The 25,204-nt window shown below is 35.2% G+C and overlaps 1 protein-coding gene across 4 annotated transcripts in view; it reads right to left on the bottom strand.

Annotated features, from left to right (window-relative positions):
- The window catches only part of MYOM1 (myomesin 1), a 135,153-nt gene that overhangs the window by 56,302 nt on the left and 53,647 nt on the right, over positions 1 to 25,204 (bottom strand). For 3 of the 4 annotated variants that reach the window (XM_038543722.1, XM_038543723.1, XM_038543721.1), the window contains 9 exons: positions 24,631 to 24,772; positions 21,597 to 21,796; positions 19,781 to 19,837; positions 14,958 to 15,082; positions 10,237 to 10,420; positions 9,287 to 9,461; positions 7,360 to 7,481; positions 5,873 to 6,160; positions 3,540 to 3,736 (listed from right to left, as the gene is read on the bottom strand). In XM_038543722.1, the coding sequence (XP_038399650.1) occupies positions 3,540 to 3,736; positions 5,873 to 6,160; positions 7,360 to 7,481; positions 9,287 to 9,461; positions 10,237 to 10,420; positions 14,958 to 15,082; positions 19,781 to 19,837; positions 21,597 to 21,796; positions 24,631 to 24,772 (1,490 nt within the window). The remainder of the gene's footprint in view (positions 1 to 3,539; positions 3,737 to 5,872; positions 6,161 to 7,359; positions 7,482 to 9,286; positions 9,462 to 10,236; positions 10,421 to 14,957; positions 15,083 to 19,780; positions 19,838 to 21,596; positions 21,797 to 24,630; positions 24,773 to 25,204) is intronic. The other variant, XM_038543724.1, reaches the window with a different exon arrangement.

Below are 25,204 nucleotides of genomic sequence, written 5' to 3' on the forward strand. Positions count from 1 at the left end.
AAAGTGTTCTCAACTAGAAGGTCAAAAATGTGAAATTAAAAGAAAATAAAATCTTAAATAAAATAATTTACATAAATCTAAGTATCGACTATAAAACATTAATAACATTACTTTTGGATTTAAAAAATGACTTACAAACACATACACAATAGCATATAAAATGGGACTAGGATAAATGGATTACAGTATTCTGAGGCCCTATTTTTCTCAGACAAGGTTAAAACAATAGAATTCAGACTGTTAATTTGCTCACTATAATTTTTAGAGTAACCACCAAAAACAAACACTGGAGAATTTATAGCTTTCAAGGTAGTATAGAGGGGGAAAGGGCATGGCTAAAAGGTGAGGGTAAGAAACCTATTCAAAAGTAATCAAGTAAGGACAGAAAATGAACAGAACAAGCAAACAGAAAACACAAAATAAAGATGATTGGTTTTACAAAAAAGTGGTAGTATCATTAAATACCCCAGTTAAATGACAAAGACTCTCAGGTAGGAAAAATACCCCACCCTATGATTTTTAAGAGATATATATATATCATATGATATATATATATATCATGAAGTTAAAGACAGATTGAAAGTCAAAGGATGAAAAATTATATACCATACAAACACCAACCAAAAGAAAATTAATAAATTTATATTAATAACAGACGATAGAGACTTGAAGGCAAGACATATTGTCAGTGATATCAAAAGTCACTTTATATGCATCTAATAACACCTCTACAAAATATATAAAGTAACATTTTAATTGGGTGAATTTTATGATTTGTGAATTATATCTCAATAAAGTAAGATTATCCTGCAATTTTCCCTTCCCGTACTATCCTTGTCAAGTATTTTTATCAAATTAACTCTAGTCTCAGGGTAATTTCACTCATGAACATAAAAGCAAAAATCCTAAACAACAATAAGTAAAAAAAAATCCAGTAATATATAGACAGAATATACATAATGTCCAATTTGGATTTATGCCAGGAATGCAAGGTTATTTTAACATTAGATAATTACTAGAATATACCACATTAAAACTAAAGGGAAAAATCATATAACCATCTCAATGGATTCAGAAAAAATATTTCATAATTTTCATTAATTCTTAACTAGGAATAGAAGGAAACTTCCTTTAGCTGATAACAGATGTCTATCAAACACTGATAGTAAATATAATATTTAATGGTGAAATGGTGAAATGTTTTCCTTTAGATAAAGACCAAGTCTAGAATGACCAAGATCACCACTTCTATCAGTATTTTGTTAACGATTTTAAGTAGAAAGTTAAGAAAATAAAGCAAAAAATATAAAATTTGGGAATGAAGAAGCAACCTGTCATTTGCAGATGATATGATATACAGGAATCAAAAAGAGCTCATAGGTAACATAGAAATAATAAGAAAATTTAGCAAAAACTTATACATAACAATGACATGTAAAATCAATACATAAAAATGAGGTATATTTCTCTATACCAGCAATAACAAAATGATATAAAAACAGACTATTTAAGCACCAAAAACATGTAATACCTATAAATAAATAACAAATGATGTGCAAAACTTCTCTAGAGAATTATAAAGCTTTATTGAGAAGCTTTAAAGACCAAAATAAATGGAGAGAAATATCATGTTCATATATTAGAAGAGTTCATATTTTAAAGATGTCAATTATTCCTCAATTTATTTATGGATTCAATGCAATACCAATCACAATTGTAAAATGTTTTAGTTTAATTTAATTTTATTTTATTTGTTGTGTTTGCTTTTGCTTGTCTTGTTTTTTGGTAGAACTTGGTAACCTAATTCTACAATTTATATCAAAGTGCAAAGGACTAAAAACAGCCTAGGAATAATAAACTAAACTGAGATAACTTGATCTATCAGTTATCAAATTTGCTATAAAGTGGTAATGATTAAATTAATGTGGTTCTGGTCCAGTGATAGACAAACAGACCAGTGGAACAAAATGGAAAACACAGAAGCAGACACATGCATCAAAGAAACTTGACACATGATACAAATAGCCTAGAAGAATAGTAGAAAAAAGGGCAAACTTTTCAATAGATGGGACAACTGTTTCCCTACAGGGGAAAAATGAATGTTGACCTTTATACCACAAAGCAAATGTTAAGTCTGGCTGCAATAAATTTGATATTAAAATTAGTGTTGTTACCATAAGGAGAAGAAAATACTAACCAATGAGCAGGAAAAATAGACACAGCCTCCATAGCTACCAAGGATTTTAAGCTCAGAATATACAAAGAACTTCACAAGGCAGTAAGAAAATCTATTAGAAAAATGGGCAAATCTTTGTGCAGGCATGTTATAAAAGATTTCAAAATGGATATTATATATAGCAAAAGATGTTCAGATTCATTTGACACCCCGATTGTCAAAACTGAAAATGTGTGAATATACCAAGTGTTAGGGGAATGTGCAACAATGGGAATTCTCATACTCTTCAGAAAACCAGTATAGACGTATCTACTAAAATTAAAGATAACAGATTCTCTGGCCCACCAATTCTGCTTTTAGGTAATAACCTAGAGAAACTAGTGCATATACATGCCAGCAGACAAAAATGTACAAAAATGTTCATAGCTACACTGTTTGATATAGCTATAAATGTGAAAATACTGAAATATCAATAACTAGATTGAAAAGTATATTGTGAGACAGTCATATAATAGAATACCATACAATAATGAAGTCATAGCTACACATCAACATAGAAGAACTTTAAAAATATGATTTTATTTTATATATTCTTGTTTTAACTTCTTTATGTATTCAGTATGTGTGTGATATTCCATAAATTTTAAATGTTAGATTTAAAACCTGTGGCACTGAGTTGGGGAAAGCATCATTCTCCCAACCTCATCCTGCTCTTGCTCTCACAGCATAGGGTTCTGGGAGTATTAAGGGGGGTGACTTTCCTCTAGCTAACAATACTCCAAAGAGAGGAACCATAGTTATGGCATCAGTAAAACCCTTCAAGTACTCTGAGATGGGCAAAGCAGTAAAAAGAAATGTGTGGGTAGACACATATCAATCATCCCTTCGTGGCCATCAGAGCCACTATAATGGGGGACACTTCACAGGTGGTGAGCTGATGCTGGCCATCAGGTCCATGTCCCTTTATCCTTTGTGATTTGAACACTGAAAGCTAAAACTGCAGTCTTTTAGATCCTGGGACTCTTGAGCTAGCAGCACATTGGTTATAGATATTTTGTTTTGAAATAAACATGAATTCTTACCATAAGTATACATTTCATAGTAAATATTCTAGGAAGTTATTATGTTTATGCATATGAATCAGAAGATACAAATCCTTCCTGGTCAATCAGCGTACTTCTATTTACCCTGATATATTTGTGACAAAAATCCTGTCGTTGTAGACAATGGACACTGGAGAAATGATATGAATCATTTATAAGCTGCTGGGTGTGGGTGTGGGTGTGGGTGTGCGTGTGTGTGCAAGCAAGCATGTCATCATCATATATGTGACACTCCACACTACAGAAGGTCACACATTTACCTTATATGCCTCATCACTGACAGCTTTGATGTTGGCTTCTCTCCATCTTCCTGGTACTCCATCAATTACCTCACGATAGTTTACATAATAGCCAGTAATTTCAGCTCCTCCAGTCTTATCTGGTTGCTTCCATCCAAGAACCATCGAGTCACGAAAACTTTCAAGACAAGTGATATCACAGGGTGGAGATGGTGCCGCTGTTGCAATATGAATACCAAGTAAGTAGAAAGAAATGCATTTATGATTTTATGTACATTAAACTTGTTTCATTCGTGCCACCTGTGAGGGCACTAGGGTCTTGCAGTATAAAACTAAAGTGTGAAGACTAATCAGTAACTTGGCACCCAATTTGGTGTATGAGAAAAAAAACCCACATACAGTAAAAAAGTGCACTGCAAATATTATTCCAAAGATAAAAAGAACCTGCTCTCCTACTTCCACAGAAGAATAATTTTTGAAATACTAACAGCAAAACAGTGCAATATTCTGAAAAATGATTCTATTCCCCAGAAGAAGAAATATTTTTCACAAGATACATATTTTTGTTTCTTAATGTGGTTTTGTTTTTATTTGCTCCTTGAGGAAAATGAAGTATGTATATCAATTTCTGCCTCAATGTGCTTATAGAGAATTTCCATGTTATTTCCAAATGGTTAGCATTTCACCATTCAGGCATACATACCCTTGTGAGACCTTATAACTAAACAAGTTCTGTCTACGCACAGAAAAAATCTTATTTCAAGCTCAGCTAAATGCCATCTTAAAAAATTTTTTTTTAAAGTAGGCACAATCTGCCATGTGATTTTTCTCTTAGTATATAATACCTTTTGCTGCATTATTTTTAACCTGATGTTGGACTATTATTTATATGGTACAAAATGCTAGACAGCTGTCACCGTGTTTATTATTTCCTAGCCAGAAAAATATCTGGAGGATGTTTTAAAAGTCTTCTTTCGGGATCCCTGGGTGGCGCAGCGGTTTAGCGCCTGCCTTTGGCCCAGGGCGCGATCCTGGAGACCCGGGATCGAATCCCACGTCAGGCTCCCGGTGCATGGAGCCTGCTTCTCCCTCTGCCTGTGTCTCTGCCTCTCTCTCTCTCTCTCTCTCTGTGCCTATCATAAATAAATAAAAATTTAAAAAAAAAAAAAAAAAAAAAAAAAAAAAAAAATAAAAGTCTTCTTTCATTTATGTGGCTTTGCTGATCAACTTCTCCCCCAACTAGTAAATAATGGTGTTTGATAAAGAAAGAGAGGGTCAGGTGGTGGAAAGAAATCCATCCAGATGTGCAATGACATGAAAAAGACTTTTCTGAATATTGATTTGGATTACAGGGGAAAAAAAGAACTACTTATTCTTATTCAAAAGATTCTTAGAACAATAAAGATTTTTTAAAAATAAAATACATTTGTTTCTCTCTCCTCTCACCAACCTCCTTCATTCTTTACACTAAAAATGTTCTCTCTCATCTCTCTCACTCTTCCTATTACAGAGACATATTGAATGAACTCTCAAATGAATATCCCATCTTGAGTTGAAGGTACAATAAAGGTTAAAAAAAATAGAAGTTATAGAAGTTGGAAGTGGAGTAGTAATAGGAGATGGATGAGAGGCATGCTACAATGCTTATCATTTCATTTTTATTTGATAAGAAAACACTGTCACCTAGAATATATAAGCCACAAGTATCAAATATCCTATTAAGAAAATTCTGACCTTACTGATAAATAGTCTTAAATAAATCAGTTCTGGGAATGTGATTCACATAGCCCAGAATTTAGCTTTATGTGATGATTGTAATTGCCTGTTAAACTTGTCATGGCACATCAAAGAGATACTATTACTTATATTTATTGGAGTCAAATATGAAGGATAACTTGAAAACCTGAAGATGAACAGCAGTAATAACTACGGTCCTGATAAAATGTGACTTCTTTGAAACATATTTTTCCCATACATGTATTGAGCATGAGTATTTCCAAGAACTCTACATGGGCTGTGATTATCAAATCCTTTCTCCTCTCAGCTCTAATTTTCTTAGCGAAATGAGGCCAATGGTGTGTCTGCCTGAGAAACCAAACAGGGCTCAATAACCAAATCACTTTAAATATTCTGCTGTCATTAAGCACAGTGAAGTATGTATAAAAGCCAAACTCCCCCAAAGTTACTTTTACAACTCATTAGACAAAAGTACTGCAAATAGATAGCTGAAAACATGTCAAATGAAGAATAAACATTGATGAAAGTGAACACAGAGATGGAAGAATGTGATCTCGACAATGAGGTGAGGACACTGATGGAGACAGATGGAATAGTCGTACTCTTTCGAATCTCACCTAGGTCCTTCTTCTTTTTCAGAGGGTCAGACTTACTTTTCCCCTTAAGGGCTGCCTTCTGTGGTGATGGGGTAAGCTCTTCCTGAACTGTTTCACTTACTTTACTCACTTCTGTTTGGCCCAGGTTGTGAGCGCTACTGGGTAGTGAAGGTTTGTTAAGTTTGCTACCAAGCAAAGCATTTTTCTTAAAGGCTGGCTGGGAGGCTTCATGCATGCCTCCCCTGGAGTCTGTTAGTCCACCAGGTGTATCATTCAGTTCAGGCCACACATCTGGAGACACTCCTCCCCCTACAATCACCAGATAACAACATAAACACTTTGAGCCCAGACACAGTACAAATTGCTCTTACTTAATAGAACAAAGGGGGAAAGTATTAGGCCCACAAATAGAACAAAAGTCATCTTAGTTTAATGGAAATCACTCAGCTTTTCAAGAAATATGGAAAGCATACATTCCAAAATAATTTATGCCAAGGAAACATTTCAACTTCTCCATATTCTGGGAAAAGAAGAAATAAGAACAGAAAACCACAGACAGAACAGGAACCATTTTGATTCACAGAACCCAAGTATATATAAGAAAAAAAAAACAAATCTCTGACATTTTTTTAAAGATATTAAGTCCTATTGTTCAACAGAATGACGGGAGGAAAAGATCATAAAGTGCACAAGACATACATTAAAGACCCTGATTTTATAACAGAATTATGTACATTACTGAAATATTAATGGTCTGTACCTCCCAACCTCAAAAAAATGTTCACTATTGTCCATAAATACCATAAGGAGTATTAAAAAATAATACGGCATGTTAACCAAAGATAACTGATATAAAATAATCTTTCCTTTCAAATATGTGTTGCTCTATCACAGACTTCATTTTTGGTGCTCTGAACTACCTGGGTCCCTTCCCTGCTTTATCTAAGATTGGGAGGCACATCATGTACATACATACAATTACTTTATTACCAGTTTTATTCTGTTGGTTACTTTGCGAGCAGAGATGTAGCATATGATTAAGCAACCACGTGTGTCTTGCACAAAACTTAGAGGAGTTTATAAAAAGCATGTTAATATATTGTTAGTGAAAACAAGCCAGGCTTTGTCACAGGTGAAATGGCATTTAGGTACAAAATGATCTGTGTTACGGGTGATATACCACTCCAAGGAACTGGATGGCCCTTCACATTCCCAGGATGAGCACGAAGTTAGAATGGAGTTTCACACAGTGGGAAATATCTGAGGAAACTCAAACTTGTGAAGATGACAAGGCTACAGATGCACAGAATCTGGATAAGTGATGAAGATCTGTAAAATAATGGCTATGGAAGGTTAGCTGTCACCTGGAGTCAGAGAAAATGGTCATCTGAGGATGGAATCATCAAGCAATTCTAGAAGCTTTAAACAATTTCTGGAGAGCATGGTATCTTCCTTTATAACTTATAAAAATCCATTTTTAACTACAAAGTTATGCATAAGGAACTTACCAATAGCAGCTTTTACTTCTATTGCTTCTGAATCCTGTGAATATTCACTAAGTCCAGCTGCATTAACTGCTCTGACCCGGAAGATGTAACTCTGACCAGTTGCCAATCCATGGCAAGTAAATCTAAAAGGAAAGGAAGTTTCAAAAATTTTTCCTAGGGATAGGGGGAATTAGACAAGATGGTTTTAGCTTAACTGAATGATCTGGCTTTATAAAAACAATTCATTTTCTAATAGCAAAAAGAATAAGTACAGAGATCAGGTAATGTATGTGCTTTGGACAGGAAGGCAGCTAATTAAGGCAATTTTCTAAACTCACCCTATTAACACAGAGTCCTCCTGGCTTTCCCCTGAATAAGTACCTTAACTTTTCTGAGCCTTTGTGTGTTTATTAGTAAAATTGGGATAATATGTCTTCATCATAATTTTTTGTGTAAAGATTGGCCATAAGGTATTTAAAGTATCTATTTCAGGGCTTAGCATTGAATAAATAATAGGTGGTATTAATACTAGTAATGGCCTTTTCAAGTATATACTTAGGGCTATAAGGCATTGGCTGCTCTGTGTTATAGGGCCTAGGCACTGCTTCTAGGCATGGCAGGGAAGGTATAATTACTTGAGGAATTACACTAGAATCTGAAAATAAGATGAAATATGGATTACCATTTAGATATAAGGACCCAGTAATGAAGTGTGAATCCATGGGCAGTTTCACACATAAAACAACCTCACTTCTTAATAGCTATTATGGCTATAAATAGCCATTTCATGAATCACTGTAACATTTTAATCCATCCTGAAGACTATAACCAGAGGAAATAACAGGCCTGCTAATGACTCTATTACCATTAGTAATGTTGGAATATTTAATGAAGGCAGTCATAAATTAGGCCAATCCTTTAGGTCAGCTCAGTTCAGCAAATATTTATTGAGCACTTCAGTGTTCCAGACACTGAGCTAGATACTGTGGACACAAAGGTGAATAAAAAATGGTGCCTGTCCTTGAGAAGCTCCCATCTGTTTGTGGAAAGGCAGACCTTGTCTAACCCTCTATAAATATTTCTAAATAGTCCCAGGAAAATGCTGGGAACTCAGAATAAAAGCGAAATGAACAGATGAATCTCTTGCTTTCTCCCATTAATTGATTTGCCTCTATTCTTTCCTGTTCTGCAAAAGAAACAACTCATCCTATGGGGGTCCTTGGACTTTGAAGTGGCCATACCAGAAGCTCTCTAACAAGCTCATTTGACAATTTGGGAGGCTGGAATTCTCCTCTCAGACTGGTCCTAAATCAAAGGAGGCTCAGAGTTTGGTTGCAGGTCAGAACTCATCATCAACCTGCAAAGCTGACTGACAAAATATTTGAAAGCAAGAAAAAGAAAATAACCCTCTTCATATTAGAAACAGATATAAAGAAGTGGCAAGATATTGTGAATGTCTTTTTGTTAGTGTTACTCATTACTACTAGCACCAAGTTTAACCATGTTCAGAATTTGTAAATGTTGATATTCTTTTCCTATTCGTTTAAGATGCCTTAGGGGCACCTGGGTGATTCAGTTGGTCAAGTGTCCAACTCTCAATTTCAGCTCAGGTTACGATCTCAGGGTTTGTGAGATAGAGCCTGCTTAAGATTCTCTCCCCTCCCCCTCACCACCACACCTTTCTTAAATAAATAAATAAATAAATAAATAAATAAATAAATAAATAAATGAAATGCCTGAGTACTTTATGTCAGTCAAATATCTAGCAGAAGATTATGTTCAATTTTAAACTCATTTGGATATTTAAGGTATCGTGTTTTTACAAAATCTCCCGTGTTAGATGTTTGTGCTGCTGTCTGGGTCAGTGGTTTCATTTCCTCTTCAAAGCTCCAGTGCTCTAGAGTCAGAAGGCTCCCCACAGCACCTCCCACCCCAACACTGCAGTTACCGTGAGCCTTTCACAGGATTGTTATTGCAGGGCTCCCACTTGCCAGAGCCGACAACACTTGACTCTATGTAGTACCCGACCAGCTCCTTAGCATCTTTGGATTCCTCCCATGAAACTATCACTGATGTGTCTGTATTTCTGCTTGGGATGATTTTGCCTGGGGGCTTGGGGATATCTGATAAAGGAGGAAAATGATGATCAAACTCAGGGCAGTTTTTAAAAATTCATTCTTATCACATATGAACAAACACATGCATATATATTTTTATATAAGTAATCATGTCAAGTGTACTATTGCTTTATTTTATATATATATATATATTTTTTTATTTTATATTTGTTAAAGCAGAAAATAAAAAAAAATACGTTTGGAGGCAATAATGATACACTAAATACTCCAGGAAAAAAAATACATGAGCAATGCAGTTGAAACTCTTGGAGTTTACTTTTCATGACTTCATAATTCATAATAATGAGTTTTTAAAATGTCTCAGCCAGGTACAGTCAATTAAATTAAATTTATAATGTGAAAGGATGCCATCACTTTTACTTCTGGATATATACTTCCTAATGAAATTAGAAATTTACATGTGAAATTAAATTATTTAAATTATATTTATAATGTGAAAGGATGCCATCACTTTTACTTCTGGATATATACTTTCTTTTTTTTTTTAATTTTTATTTATTTGTGATAGTCACAGAGAGAGAGAGAGAGAATGAGGCAGAGACACAGGCAGAGGGAGAAGCAGGCCCCATGCACCGGGAGCCCAACGTGGGATTCGATCCCGGGTCTCCAGGATCACGCCCTGGGCCAAAGGCAGGCGCCAAACTGCTGCACCACCCAGGGATCCCCGGATATATACTTTCTAATGAAATTCTTGCTTTGGAATTTTTCTTGAACTGAAGTAAAGTCAGTTTACAGTTGTTCAACCAAACTCTTTACTCACCAAGTTTGTCCCCTACAACGGTCACTTCGGTTGCCTCTGAAGGCTCACCAACTCCTGCTGAGTTAGAACAGCGGACACGGAAACGGTAGGATTTCCCTTCAGCCAGGTCGAACAGAGCAAAGCGGGGAGACTTCACAGGGAGCTCTGTGTTCACCCGCTGCCAGTTTTCTGTTCCTGCATCACACTGCAGCCCAAACAGTGAGATCCATTTACAACACAGCAAGAATAGATGGGAACTCTGAGCCAGGCATTTAGCAGTCTTATTTCTCAGTCAACAAACTACTTACCTGCTAGGAGTTGAACTGGAGAAGAAATTTGTAGGAAATGGGGCTGAAGCATCTGTAGTCCATAGGATTATCTAAATCAAATATGGCTTTGGATTGTTTGACAAATTTGCTACTTTAATACTGCACTGACTTTATCTACTAAGATCATCCATCTACCTATGAAAGACTTAAACTTATTCAGAAGACAGTGTGGGGTCAGATACTTTTCTAATTCTTAGGGCAGGTAATTAGATTTACTATGCTATATAAAATACTTAAATTTTCATTGTTATAAACTGTTTTATTTTAATGGAATGTCATTTAATGACTTATAATCCCATTAGGTCTGTACTCAAATACAACCTCCTCAAAAAGGCCTTCTTGATCATTCCCTCCCTCCTATCAAAGAATCTAAAAGAGTTCTTTGCTCCTTTCTCATCACTCCCTATCCCTTATTCTCCTTTATTATTTTGTCAAAACACCTGTATTCGAAATTAAGTTATTTATTTGTCATCTCCTCCATTGGAAAGTAAATTTCAATGAAATGAGTACAGGTAATTGTCATGTTCACTGCTATACCCCAGAGCCTAGAATTATATCTGGCACATAATCAAGAATTGTCTTTTTTTTCTGAATAAATGAATTTTTAAAAATTCTTAATGAAGTTAATGAAAGATAAAGATGTTCTTTTTTTCTTCCCTATATTTGAAATAAATGATGGAAAAACTAAATTTAAAGCAATTAAATGTTGGAATTAAAATGATCTAGAGTGACTCTGAAATCCTTGAAGGATAAGGATATGGTGTCTATTTGCACTTTAGTAGAGAATATAGTGAGAAAACTATCATTAGACAGTAATCTTTTTTCCCCACCTATTCGAATTCTCAATTCTGCCCTAAGGTCAGCAGAAGTGATTTTACTTGAGAACCTTTGGAAATTTTCAAGAGACTTTTCCAGAAATCCAAACCTTATGATACAGTGACCAGCTGTCAAGGATGATATGCTGTTGGGACCATAAGAATACTAATATATTGCTTGGCATAAACTTCATTGACTTTGAAATGGGAGGCAATGTGGCATGGTGCAAAGGACCCAGGGGCATCCATTGAGGTCTTAGCTTTGTTCATAACAAGATATGTGACCTTGGGAAAGTCACATGAGTATCCTTTGGTCTCAATTTCATCATTTGTAAAATAGGCAAATGTGACAAGGTAACCTCCAAAGTCCTTTGTAGAATCTTTCATGATGGTGTCATTGTGTGTGGGAGGGTAGAGAGAATAAATTGCCCCTAAACAGTGAATCTGCGGCTAACTGGGGGATAAAATTTTCCCAGACATTTAATCTTTTAGTTTATGGCTTTGATTCATTTTGACACATCTCCCCTGGGGAACATATAACAATTATCAGTCATTTATACTTTCATAGTAAAAATAATAGCTGCCTTTCACTCTACTAAAAGCTTTATGCCATTGTAACTCTTTAATCCTCTCAACTATGCTCTGAATTAAGTACTGTGGGGGTAGCACTGTGATTATCCAAGTTTTTCCAGAGGAGAAGACAGGCTTGGGAAGATTGAAAGGCAATGATGTGTATTAACTGGATACAGGAGATGAAAACTGAGCCAGATTGCCTTGGTTCAAATCCTAGCTCTGTCTCTTACTAACTGTGTGACCTGAGCAAATTATATGCCCCACTGATGCGTGAATTTCCTCTTCTGCAAAATAGGTGTGATGAAAATAAGAGTATTTCCCTCATAGAGTTGCTGTGAGAATTAAGTGGGTGCACATGTGCAGAGTGCTTAGAGCAGTGCCTGGTCCTTGGTAAACATTGGCTCTTTTCATTCCTGCTTGCAGAAAGAGAGCTATCAAGTGATACAATCCTTGCTTCTGACAGGACCAGATTTTTGATAGGGGAAGACATAAGATATCTGAAAAAACTGAGGCTGAAAAGAACTCAGTAGGATAGGAAGGCTGGGAGCACTGGAGACCAATTTATCCAATTCTCTTGCTATTAAACCTCTCAATATCAACCATTTCAGGGCTCACAGACATAGTGTAACTGGGTATAAGCTGTAGCTATGACAGGTGAGTTTGTGCTTTATGAAGATGCAAATTCTGGTAAAAAGTTCTGTAAAGAAGTGCAAGCTCAGAGGTAACTGAAGAAGCAGCACTCCCTGGGCGTGAACATTCTATGGATGAAAATGTGCTGCAGGACGAGAGCACGTGAAACATTGCCCTTTAGAAAGGTTAACATGTTAGAAGTGGCTCATCAGAAATAACTTGAGACTCAACTGAGTAGAACGGTATGAGGATTGGATAGTTCTTCTGTAAATGTGCCCTAGGTCTCTGGACATGTTCTCCTCCCCCAATATGTCAACATCCTGGGCCTTTTGTATATGTCAGTGGTGCCTATATGGGCCTCTCCATTCACACTGCACTCATAAATGTTCCCTCTGTTTTATATTAATAGGTTTGCTAGTGGGAGAACACTTACATTTTTAATCACAGACTCATATGTATTTAGGTCTAGGGGAGTTATAGATTTTCCTGGAGAAATTAGAGTTTATGTGACCAGAGGAAATGTTCAACAAAAGCCAAAGTTGACTCATCTGAAGAAAATGCCTCAGTATTATGTTGTAACTATGTTATTATTACAGAAAAGATGGTAATTACTGTCACAGAGCTTATTCAGAACTCTTTTCCTGTGGAACATTTCAAAAAGATTCAGTGAAGGGTATGTATTAAGCACACTAGGAAATAAATATTTTCCACTCTAGTCTTGTCCTCTATTAAAAAAAAAGAAAAAAATTTAAGTCTGAAATAATGTTTAAGTTATATTTAATTTGAAGCTAATATCTAGAAAATATACAAATTTATAACAATAAAAACTTTTAATATTATTTTGGTAAAATCAGGCTCTTTTGAAAGATGTCCATATTGCATATTAAAGAGATAATCCATTTTATTGTACCAATTTGCTAAGGATAAGGAGAAGTGAGGGATGTTCCTCAAAGACATGAGCTAAATGTCTTTATCAAGGAAATAAATTAAAAAATTTATTAATTAAAGTTGGAAAACCACAGACCCTAGTATTTTTAATGCTAGTATAATTTTCTCTGATGATCTGAAATAACTAAAAGGCCATAAGATATCTGAATATTACTTTTATGTTGTCATCTAATTTTCAGATGCTTGGAGGTACCTATATATCTATGATATCTAGGTAATCTCATAATAATTGTCAGGGAAGGTGACCTAATAGATGTTCTGATATTGAATGATCAGAATAGCTTTAAGGATGAAAGAGAAAAGTTCTTAGGAAAGCTAACTAAGCTACATAACATTTTTGCCAAATAAAGACATTTTCTATAATTTTGCTATGAAAGTAAAATGTAAATGATAACTTATCATATTATCACAAAATTTTATAAAAATAAAATACACAAAAAAGTACAGCCAATTGTTTCATTCACTGTTCTTAAAAAAATGGTTCATGCCTGCCAATAAAACATAAACATTCTTACCTATAATTTAAAATAAACTTACTTTTGATTCATTTTTTTCAATTACATCTTAATCAAAACTTTCTTAACAAATGGACTTTGAACCTCATTTTAAGCAAATTCTCTTTAAATGCCCTTTTCCTGTGGCAATTATGCCTTGCCTAGCAGGTTGTTCCTCCTCAGTATCTGAACTTGCAACTAGGCACTTCCCCCAAATAATGTCCTGTGCAAAACTTGGCTCTTCTACATTTTCTGGGCAGAAACACTTACTACAACTGCACTCAAAGATGGGTATGTGATAAATTCATATGCAATTATCATCATTCCACCTATTTTACACCTTCATTGTATGCTGCCCTAACATAATTATAACAAAATTGTAAGATATTTGAAGGAAAGAACTAGCCAGTATCTCATGCTGTTTTCTGATTCCTGACCCCACCCTACTATCTGCACTTAGAGTAGTACTAGCTGAGTGCAAGGCAGCATGTAAGGACTTTCTCTCTTCAACTCTCTAGCTATTTGACAGTACTCTGAAAGTACTGTAATTTTTATTCCTCTGGCTCATCTACCCTCATCAGTATTCATTTTTCACTGTGGAAAACAAGTTGTAGAGAGATGAAAAGCCATTACTAGAGCAAGGAAGACAGAGAAAGTGTCTAGAAAACAGTGCTATATGAACAATCTACAGTTTCAGGAACATTTCTCTTCTTAAAAAGGTTGTAATTTAGGGTCTGTGGACCTCTTAGGAGTCTATGGGTGAGCTCCAGGGATCCATAAACCCCTGAACTTTCAGATAAAGTTCTGTATAATATACATTTTTTTGTGAAGACTGTTCGTAGTTTATAAGGAAGGGTTTAAAGAATACAGGACACAATGGAAATTTAATCTCTATTTCTTTAAAGAAATCTTTAGGAAAAGACAGGGTAATAATGTTGATCCCAGAGTCTTACTTTTTCCACAAAGTACAGAATGCCCTCATGGCCACGTTGGCGAGGGGGCTTCCAACTGAGCACCACATAGCTCCGGGTGGCCTCTGTGACAGAGAGGTCTGTGGGTGGCCCAGGAACAATACCCTCTGAAAAACAAGGAAAAGTGAAAAGCACACACTCTGGGAAGCCAAGCATATGCCAAGAGTCATAGATGCTTCTCTCCTACTGGAGGAAGATTAATTACTGCTCCACAGTATAAAGAAGTACCTCATCTCTGAAATTCTTCCTAAAACATTCATTCATTCATTCAAAGCCACAATTTTACTTTCTTTGCTTGACAATTTTGATTTTCTTACTGGTCCTAAAAAACAGTAATGACATAAGTTATATTTTCTGTACATCCTATATCAGCTTTTTATAGAATATCTTTTCAAGGGTGTTTGGATAGCAAACAAACTTGGAATACAATGACAGTATATTCTCTAGGGCAGAAACTTGACTTGTTTTCTGATCAGCATAATAAAGATAATGTCCTTCTCTAGAGAAAGCTTGGGTTGATTTGTTAGCAGCCTCCTTATAATTACAAGGTTTGTCAGACGTAACATACATCTACTGTGTGTACAGCATCTATCTGTGCTGCTCCATATCACCCTGTGGAACTTGGCAGGGGGACAATGCAAAGGAAAGTAATGAGAACATGAAGCTCATGCCATCTAACTGTGCTGTGAGTTATAGAATCCTTTGTCTCTGACCTGGAAATCTTTTATCTTTTGCCAGCATCTATGAAACTGTGGTATGAAACATATTGGTTTGTAAATAAGGTAACATTTTATATCCTCCACAGTTCCTGACATTAGATTGACCCTTCCACATCAAATAACTAAAATACCAAGCAAAATACATGAAACAACTGTTAACAGACATTGGATATTAGCTGGCTTAGGACAATGATTCCCAAAAGAAGAGAAACAAATTAGGTGAACTCTACCATTGTCCTAGCATATTGTCTGGAGATAATTTCAAGACAGCAGCTCAGGAAGAGGAATCCAGGTAGAGCCTGGCAATATCCCCAGGTTGAGGAGAAGAAGCTGGAATTCTAGGAAGGGCAAGGTAACTATGGATAGAGTCACAAGGATGAATACTGGAGGAAAGAGCTGCACAGAAAGGTAGGCTTCAGAGACCTTCAGAGGGTCCCTCTGGAGTGTTCATCTGAGTATCAATTAGCAATCAATATGAGGGAACCACTTAGGCTGCAGAAAACTCACACAAGAGAATTGGGAGAGAACAATCTTCAAAGCTCTCATAGGGCCTGGGAGAGTCCATATTCCCATGAATCAGAGTGAAAATCTCCTAAAATTCACAGGCATCTAGTGGAGTGCTACTCAGAAGGATATTGTCTCTGTAGTATGGCCAAATTATCCCTAGACTAAAGTCTGTTCTGATTTCACTTAACAAAAGCAAGCCTTGAAAGGTCAAATCGTTTCCCCAGAACAAAGCTGGAGAGCTTTTATAAAAATACAATAATATCCAGCACCAAACAATGTAAATTAAAAATGTCCGGCATCTTGTGAAAAGTTATTAAATATACAAAGGAGCAAGAAAATACAACCTTTTCTGAAGGAAAAAAAAATCAATCAATGAAAACAAAACTAAAAACGTCACAGATTATAGAATTAGCCAATAAGTATATAAAAAGTTATAAAAATATTCTGTATGTTCAAGAGGGTAAAATTAAATATGTTAATTAAAGACATGGAAAACATAAAATAATATAAATTGTTCTCAACTTCTACAGATAGAAATTACAAAGTTTGAAAACAAAACAAAACAAAACCCATACACTGGAATTCACAGTAAGTTAGACACTGAAGAAGAAAAGGATAGTAAAATTATGACACAGACATAGGAAGTGTCTGAAATAAAACACAGAAAGCAAAAAGACTGAAATGGAAAAGGAACACAGCATCAGTGACTTGTGGTTTCAAGTGGCATGTAATTGGAGCTCCTGAAGCAGAGAAGAGCAGAGATACAGGAAAAGAAAAATGTTTAAAGAAATAATGGTGAAATATTTTCCAAAGCTGATAAAAATTAAAAACTCACAGATCCAAGGAACTTGTATACCCCAAACACAGACACATGAAGGAAACAACACAAATGCATATCACAAACAAATTTCTCAATCCAGTGATAAAGATAATCTATTAAAACAGGTAAAGAGAAAAAGACATGTACTGAGGGACAAAAATAAGAATAACAATAGTCATTCTTACAGTGCAGATCTGCACTACAATGGACCATCCTTTCTAAAGTATTGAAATCTAGAATTCTATAACCAATGAAGATATATATTTCAGAAATGAAGATGAAATAGTGACTGTTTTAGACATACAAAAAATAAAATAATTCATAACCAGCAGGCCTGCACTACAAGAAATAGCAAAGAAAATGCCTCAGGTACAAAGAAAATGATATCAGATGGGAATCCAGATCCACACAAAGAAAGAAAGAATAGAAACGATAAAAATGTGAGTGAATATTGAAAAGTTTTTTCTTACCTTTAAATTTCTTTTTTGTTTGTTTTTTTTAATTTCTTTGAAAAATAAGTGACTATTTGACCCAAAATAATAACACTGTATTGTGCAATTTATGATATATATGCAAATAAAATCCATGCAATAGCAGCACCAAGGCTTGAAAGGGGAAATGGAATAACACTGTTTTAAGTTCTTACACTATATATGAAGTAGTATAATATTACTTGAAAAAGGTTGTGATACGATGTCTATTAAAATTCCAAACTACCATAATACAAAGAATTATAGCTAATAAGATAGCATAGCTAAAAATGGAATAATAAAAAAAATTTCAATTCAAAAGAAAGTTAAAAAAAAAGAAGGGAAACAGATGGAATAGATAGAAAAATAGCAAGATCATAGATTTAAATCCAACTCTATCAATAATCACACAAAATATAAATTCTTCAACCACTCCAATAAAAAGGCAATGATTACCCAACTGGATAAAAAAAATCAAGACCCAACTACATGCTGCCTACAAGAAATGCAATTTAAAGACACACATACATCAAAAGTAAAAGAATGGAAATCATATGTCATGCTAACATTAATAAAAGAAAAAAAACTGGAATGATTATAATAGTATCAGATAAAGCAGATTTCTAAGCAAAAAACATTATCATGGATAAAGAGTGTCACTTTATAATAACAGAGAAGTCAATTCATAAGAAGATAAAATAATTAAAACGCTACTACATGTAATAAAAAGCCTCAAACAATATGAAGCAAAATCTGGTAGAACTGCAAGAAGAAAAAATAAATCTACTATTTGGTCAGAGATTTCATCATTCCTCTATCAATTGATAGAACAAGTAGATAGAAAATTATTAAGGATATAAAACACGCAGTTAAAATCGCAGTAGGTTTTTTATTGAAATTAATAAGCTGATGTTAAAATTTATGTGGAAATGCAAAGACAGAATAGTCGAAACAACTTTGGAGAAAAACAATTGAGGACTAATACTACCTAATTTCAAAACTATGAAGATTTTTTTTAAATTTTGTTTGTTTCTTTACTTATTTAAAACTATGAAGCTTTTAAAACCAACAGCAACAACAACCTAAAGGTATAGTAATCTAGATAGTGTAGTTGGTGTAGAGAAAATAAAATTGACCAATAGAGATTCTAGAAATAGACACACAAATATGCAATTGATTTTGATGATAGTGCCAAGGCAATTTAATGGGAAAAGGATAATCTTTTGAACAGATTGCTGAAACAATTGGATAGCCATATGTAAAATTATCATGATAATAATGATGACAACTTAGACCATTACTTCACAAAATATAGAAAAAAATAATAATTAAAAATGGAGCATAGATTGAAATCTAAGAGTTAATGCTGTAACATTTCTAGAAAAAAAACAGGAAAAATATCTAAGTAAACTTGATTTGGCAAAGATTCAAATATGATGCAGAAATGGCAATATGCACATAAAAAGACAGCCAACAGTATTAGGGAAATACAAAGTAAGATCACTACACTCACTATGAAATACCACTACTGGTGACAATGTGGAGGAACTGGAACTCTCATACTCCTAATGGGAATGTAAAATGGTACAAACATCTTGGAAACAGTTGACAGTTTCTTTAGAAATTAAACATACACCAAAAAAATTTAAACATACACCTATCATATGACCTATCTGTCCAACTCTTAGGTATTTATCCAAGAGAAATGAAAGTGTATGTCCATACAAACACTTTAACAAGGATGATCATAGAAGCTTTTGACAGTAAATGGATAAAAAATTGAAGTGAACTGATACATACATCAACATGAATAAATCTCAAAATAATTATGCTGAGTTTAAGAAAACCAGAGGAAAATGAGTATAATTCCATTTATCTAAGAGTGTGGAAAATACAAACTAGAGTGACATAAAGCACATCAGTGATGTCCTGGAGATGGGCAGAGTTAGGAGAAAGGAATTACAAAGAGGCAAGAGGAAATTTTAGGGGTGATGAATATATTCATTATTTTTATCATGGCCGAGAGTTTCACAGGGGTATACACATGTTGAATTTGTCAAATTGTATATTTTATGGATATCAGTTTACTCTATGTCAATTGCACCTCAATAAACCTTGTTTTTAAAAAAGTGATTCTCTGAAAGTATAAGTTACTTTATGATCTCCAAATATTTCAGAATGTTCCTTCCAAAACATCTTAAATAATATACACTGTACTCTCCACAAAAAAAGGCAAAACTACATGGCAAAACATTGGCAATAGTATCTGGGAAAAAACTGAGTTTTTACCTGTAGGCTCCTCTTCAGTGACAATGATCTGCCCAGTCCACGGTGCTGAAGGGCGACCTGAACAGAGAGAAATGTAAAGGTCACAAAATTCATAAATGCAGTTCCAACTGCACTCATAAACTGGCCATAATAGTCACAAATGGGTTTGGTACTAGTTTACTTACAATATTTTCCTAATGAATCTTACTGAGCATGTACATGGTGTAAGGTCTTCAAGGAACTCACAATCTGCTAGAGAACAGAGCCCATCTATTCGAAGTCAACATTTCTGAAATTGTACTTTCACAAGTAAGGTAAATCACCTATGTTCATTTACTGCTCAATATAGACCTCTGGAAACATGTACGTTTTCTCATCTCTTTTTATGAGATAACATGTATTTGGGGGAAATGTTTCTGGAACTGCAAGCCCAGTAGTTATGTATCTGCAATAATGAAGCTGAAAGAGAAAATGGGAGCTAATCCTATAGTACAGTTCAATGAAAGCAATTTCTTTCCATTATATTTTGAAAAGCATTATCTACAAAGGAAACCAGTTGAGATCTAGAGTAAGGAAAATGGGTGAGATGGGCAGGAAAAGAGGAAAATCCATTTAAATTCATTTAATTCATTTATTCATTGAAGAAGAAATTCATTTCTGTATTCTCATAAGTAACAGAAAGAGAATGGTTCAACTCCTACGTTAGCAACAAATTTTCGCCATAGTTTGTACAAAAACAGGTGACATGCAGGATAGCCTATTTTTAATGCAAACAAGTCTTATTTTCATTGGAATTTATAAAAGAGGAGTAAATGAAAGTATGAGCTGGAATTAGGAAAAAGGGAGGGAAGTCAGATAGTAAGCAAAAAATAGAGGGCAATCAAAGAACTTGATTAGAAAAAGTCTCCAGAGAAAAGATATTTTACTTAGTTTTTTATGATGCCATACATGTACTTAAGGTAAAGAATAACACTGAGTATGACATAGACCAGTAGTCCTCAACTAGGGTAATTTTGCCACTCAGGGACATTTGGTAATATCTGGAGACAATTTTGATGGTCACAATGGGGGGGAGAAGGAGCGTTATTGATATCTAGTGGATAGAAGCCAGAGATGCTTCTAAACATTCTATAGTTCACAGAACAGCCCCTTACGACAAATAATTAACATCTAAAGTGTCTATAGGGTCAAGTTTGAAAAATCTGGTATGGACTGAAGTGTTGATTTCCAATAATCTTTTAATGTCATTTAATGGTCTCTATTACTGAGGATGCATATGGGTTCCCACAAAACAAACGCAAAGCATAATTCATGTACCATGGTTTTGACACTAAGAATTGGAGTTTAAATATATGAAAAGATTTTTCACTGTCTAATATGGTAACTCAAGTATAAAGATATGTCATAAATGCATTTTTCTTTTGATATAAAGAAACTCATTGTGTTGAAATATTAATGCTCTAATGGGCAAACTCTAAGTTAGGAAATTTACCTTATAATTTTAAGAACTAAAAGAAAAGTATATTTGTGGTGTGCTAATAAAATGAATAAAAATGCTTCCTAGGCTTTTATCATATTTCATTTCAAACAGAATGCCCAGAGCTCTGTTTTACAAAGAAATTTTTTTGAATCAAATTAAAATAAGACAGCCCTTAGTGAAGAGATGAGTCAAAAAAAAAAATATTGTTTTTGTTTTTGGTTGTTTGTCCCCTAGGATTTTCTGATGGATAAAGGATTTCCTATTCTCTTCTCCCTCTAGTGGAAGGGGGAGGAATAACCTTGCAACGAGTTCTAGTGTAGTTACACAAAAAAGAAAAGAAAATTGAAAAATGCTTACTTTTAAGTCTTGCTTTCTCAGCTGGATCCAGAGCAGCCACAGGCTCAGAAACTCTAGATGGTAGACCTATTCCATTTTTATTCACAGCTCGAACTCGAAATATGTAAGAACGACCTTCTATCAACCCAGTGACTGGAAAACGAGCAAACTTTACAGGTGTGTCATTGCATTGAGACCAGCTATCTGTGCCGACCTCACACCTGAGGGAAAGAGAGCGGTCAGCAAGAATATTAAAAGAAGTATGTCTAAATGAATACCTCCAAAGCTGCAAACCCGCCCAAGTGCTTCAGATCTCCCTATAAAATACCTAGCTCAAGTGTGGTTCAATAGTTACTTAATTGCAAGCACTCAATTCCACTGGATTGCAGTACTTCCTCCTGAATAATAAAGAAGCCTCAGATCCCTCCTAAACACACATACTTCCTTTAAACTCCCTAAAAGCAAGCAGCTGAGGGGCCTGGTATGCTAAGCAGGAGAATTTTGGGGAAAAAAACAGAAGCAGCAACAAGTAAGTATATACAGCTTTACACTGGAGAGACTGAAGGGGAGGATTCCCTAAACATCTCCCTGGCTGACATTTTCAATTCCACCACTGGTGACTTCTTTCTTTGTCTTCTTTTTGCACTTTCTTTCAAATATAAAACTACTGGGGGCACCTGTGTGGTTCAGTCAGTTGAGCGGCTGCCTTCAGCTCAGGCTGTGATCCTGGGGTCCTGGGATTGAGCACCGCATCAGGCTCTCTGCTCCAAGGGGAGCCTGCCCCTCCCTCTGCCTCCCATGTCTGTCTCTCATGAATAAATAAAATTTAAAAAAAATAAATAAAAGTTCTTTTTGACAAAGCTAACATCTTAAATATACTTAGGTATACTGTAGTTTGGAAAAAGCTCACTTTTTTTCTTAAGTAATCACTATATCTGATGTGGGGCTCAAACTCATTACCCTGAGATCAAGAGTGACATGCTCTGCTGATTGAGCCAGCCAGGCACCACTGAAAAGAACCCACTCAATGCTCATTACATGCTGTGTGAGTAGAAGGGTAAGGAGAGTATTGTAATATATTTGTTTCTTAACAGATGAAATTGATGAGATGCAGGGAAACTCTCAGGCCTAGCTGGGAGAGATTATGGTCTTGGTACTTTTGATTTCTAACTAGATGCTTTTACAGCAGTTGGGGTGGAGTGGTCACATGCTGGGAGATAAAGATGGCAGCTCATATTATGCTAATGGCCTGGGTTAGGGGCTCAGTGTGTGATTTAATTATCAGCATTAGGATTAAGTAACTCATCCATTTTAATGGGTAGAGCACCAAACTTTTAGTTTATGTCACTTCCCCAACATGGCTCTATGTCTAAAATGTCTAATTCCCAAATAATTTGCATGTAGGAGGGGGTTTCAATGTCAGGGCAAAGGTGGTCAGGGCAAGAGGTTTCTCTTTGTTTCCTCAGTCTCACCCTTCCATTCTTACAGACAATGGACATTTCCTCAACCTTATGTTAAGTGCTATCAAATATGGCTTCAATCCCTGCCTTCTAACCTTAAATCTTGCCTTTGTAGAAATTCTGAAGCTATTATGAGTAGGGTATGGGAGGGAGCTCAGAGGCCTAGGACAATTCTTCAAACTGCCCCTGTCTCCAGAGATTCTCCCTCTCTCCCTATGCAGATGGTCACGGTGACCCAGTGATACTATAGCGTGTTTCCCAACCCTCATGTGGCAGAAAGAAAGGTGGAAAGAAGCTGCTCTGGAGATGTCTACAACTTGTTAGAGCAGAAAGAACACAAGCATATGGCCAGGCTGATATTTGAATTCTAGTTCTGCTACTTACTATGTGACTTTAGGCAACTTAGTGTTTTCTCACCAGCATGTGGCTTTGGGCCAGCTACTGTTTCCTACTCATAATAAGAGTATCTACCTTTCAAACAGTGATTATGGGTAATATATGTGATATATTTAGAACAGTGCCATGCACATAACCAATATTTAATAAATCTTAGTCATAATATGGTTATTTTTAACATGACTAAGCAAAATGTACTTCTGATTGTCCCTGGTCTTAGACTGATTAAGTTTGCAAATCCCTTGAAAATCTGCCAAAGACAATAAGGTAGTCTATAAAAATGAAAAAGAATCTACCTAAAACTTCACAGTTCATCATTACTAAATGACAAAATAGTGTGCAAGTATTTAGTATGTTGTTAAGTGGTATATGATATGTTATAAATATTTCTCTGGTATTGAGCCCAACAGGCATATATTTACTTATTACCACAAATATTAGGTTTAATACACCTTGGTACAAACCTGTTGTACCATGGTGGCACAGATTATTTGTCCCTAGTGGTATCTACAATTAGATTCTATTACTGAAAAATGGAAAGAGAATTGGAGCAACTATTTGAATAGAAACTAAGTCAGATAATAATGTATTTAGGTTGATAGTCTAAATTTGTTGTCTATATTGTCCAAACTCACTGGATAATTAATGTGTAAGACCCAGTTACTATAAATATCAGAGGTTCTAAGTTTTGGAGAATGTAAATAGCAAAAACTTGTAGAAAGAACATAATTTAATACTACTGATAATTGTTATTTCATTGTCTAACTTTAAACCACATCCTATAAGTAAGATATTGCTAGTATTCCTAAAGTATGATTCTTTAAATTACTTAATACTTTAAATTTACTTGACATACTAGGAATGTGGACATTAAATATATTGGACATTAGTTGTTTCTAATAAGCTGGCCTCTATACGGTCTACAAATTCATAGCATTCTTGCCAAATTAGTGACTTGCATTGGTAGTCAAACTGAAAATTATCTTTGGAATTTAGGTCAATAGATAGGGATGTGCATGTGTGTATGTGAGAGAGAGAGAGAGACACACACACACACACACACACACACAGAGACAAAGACAGAGACAGAGAAAGAGGGAGAAGAGACCAGAAAATATTTCATGTAGAAATGGTGGAAGAAATCAAGCATGCATCTTTATGCCCAAATCACTCAAACTGAAACTAGACCAAGTACTAACTTATCAATAAAATATCCCAGGATAGGACTCCCTCCATCCACAGCTGGCTGTTTCCAAGAGATGATGATATAATCTTTGTTGGCATCCAAGGACACAACATCCAAGGGAGAGGCTGGAGCTCCTTCAATCTCTGCATCAGCATCTGTGGAAATACAGAAGGATCCCTTTAACCGTCTCAGACAAGATCCATCACAGTCTGGCAATTCAGGACTTTGTGCACACATTTCTTACCACATCCACAGTGGCTACATCTTTGGCTTAAGTACATCAAGCTTCAATCTTCGAATCTGCCTACCAACCTGACAGTGTGTGCTTTTCATCATCAGTACAAAAAACATTATGTTAGAAAGGGCTCTAAAAAGGACCCACGACCTTACCCTCATGGCCTTTGCCTGCCCAAAATGTTCTAAAGGAAAATAAGTATGGAGATGTCAGGAATCACTATCAAAAACATCTAAGGGGAAGCTGAGCCAGAAAGTCTGTTCTTAAGATATCTTTTGTATAGTGTTACTCAGAAATACGAATTCCTCTGTAGGGGAAAAAATAGCCACTTCTATCACCTTGTGGATGCATC

This window comes from Canis lupus, chromosome 7 (genome assembly GCF_011100685.1).
Source record: "Canis lupus familiaris isolate Mischka breed German Shepherd chromosome 7, alternate assembly UU_Cfam_GSD_1.0, whole genome shotgun sequence".
NCBI lineage: Eukaryota > Metazoa > Chordata > Mammalia > Carnivora > Canidae > Canis > Canis lupus.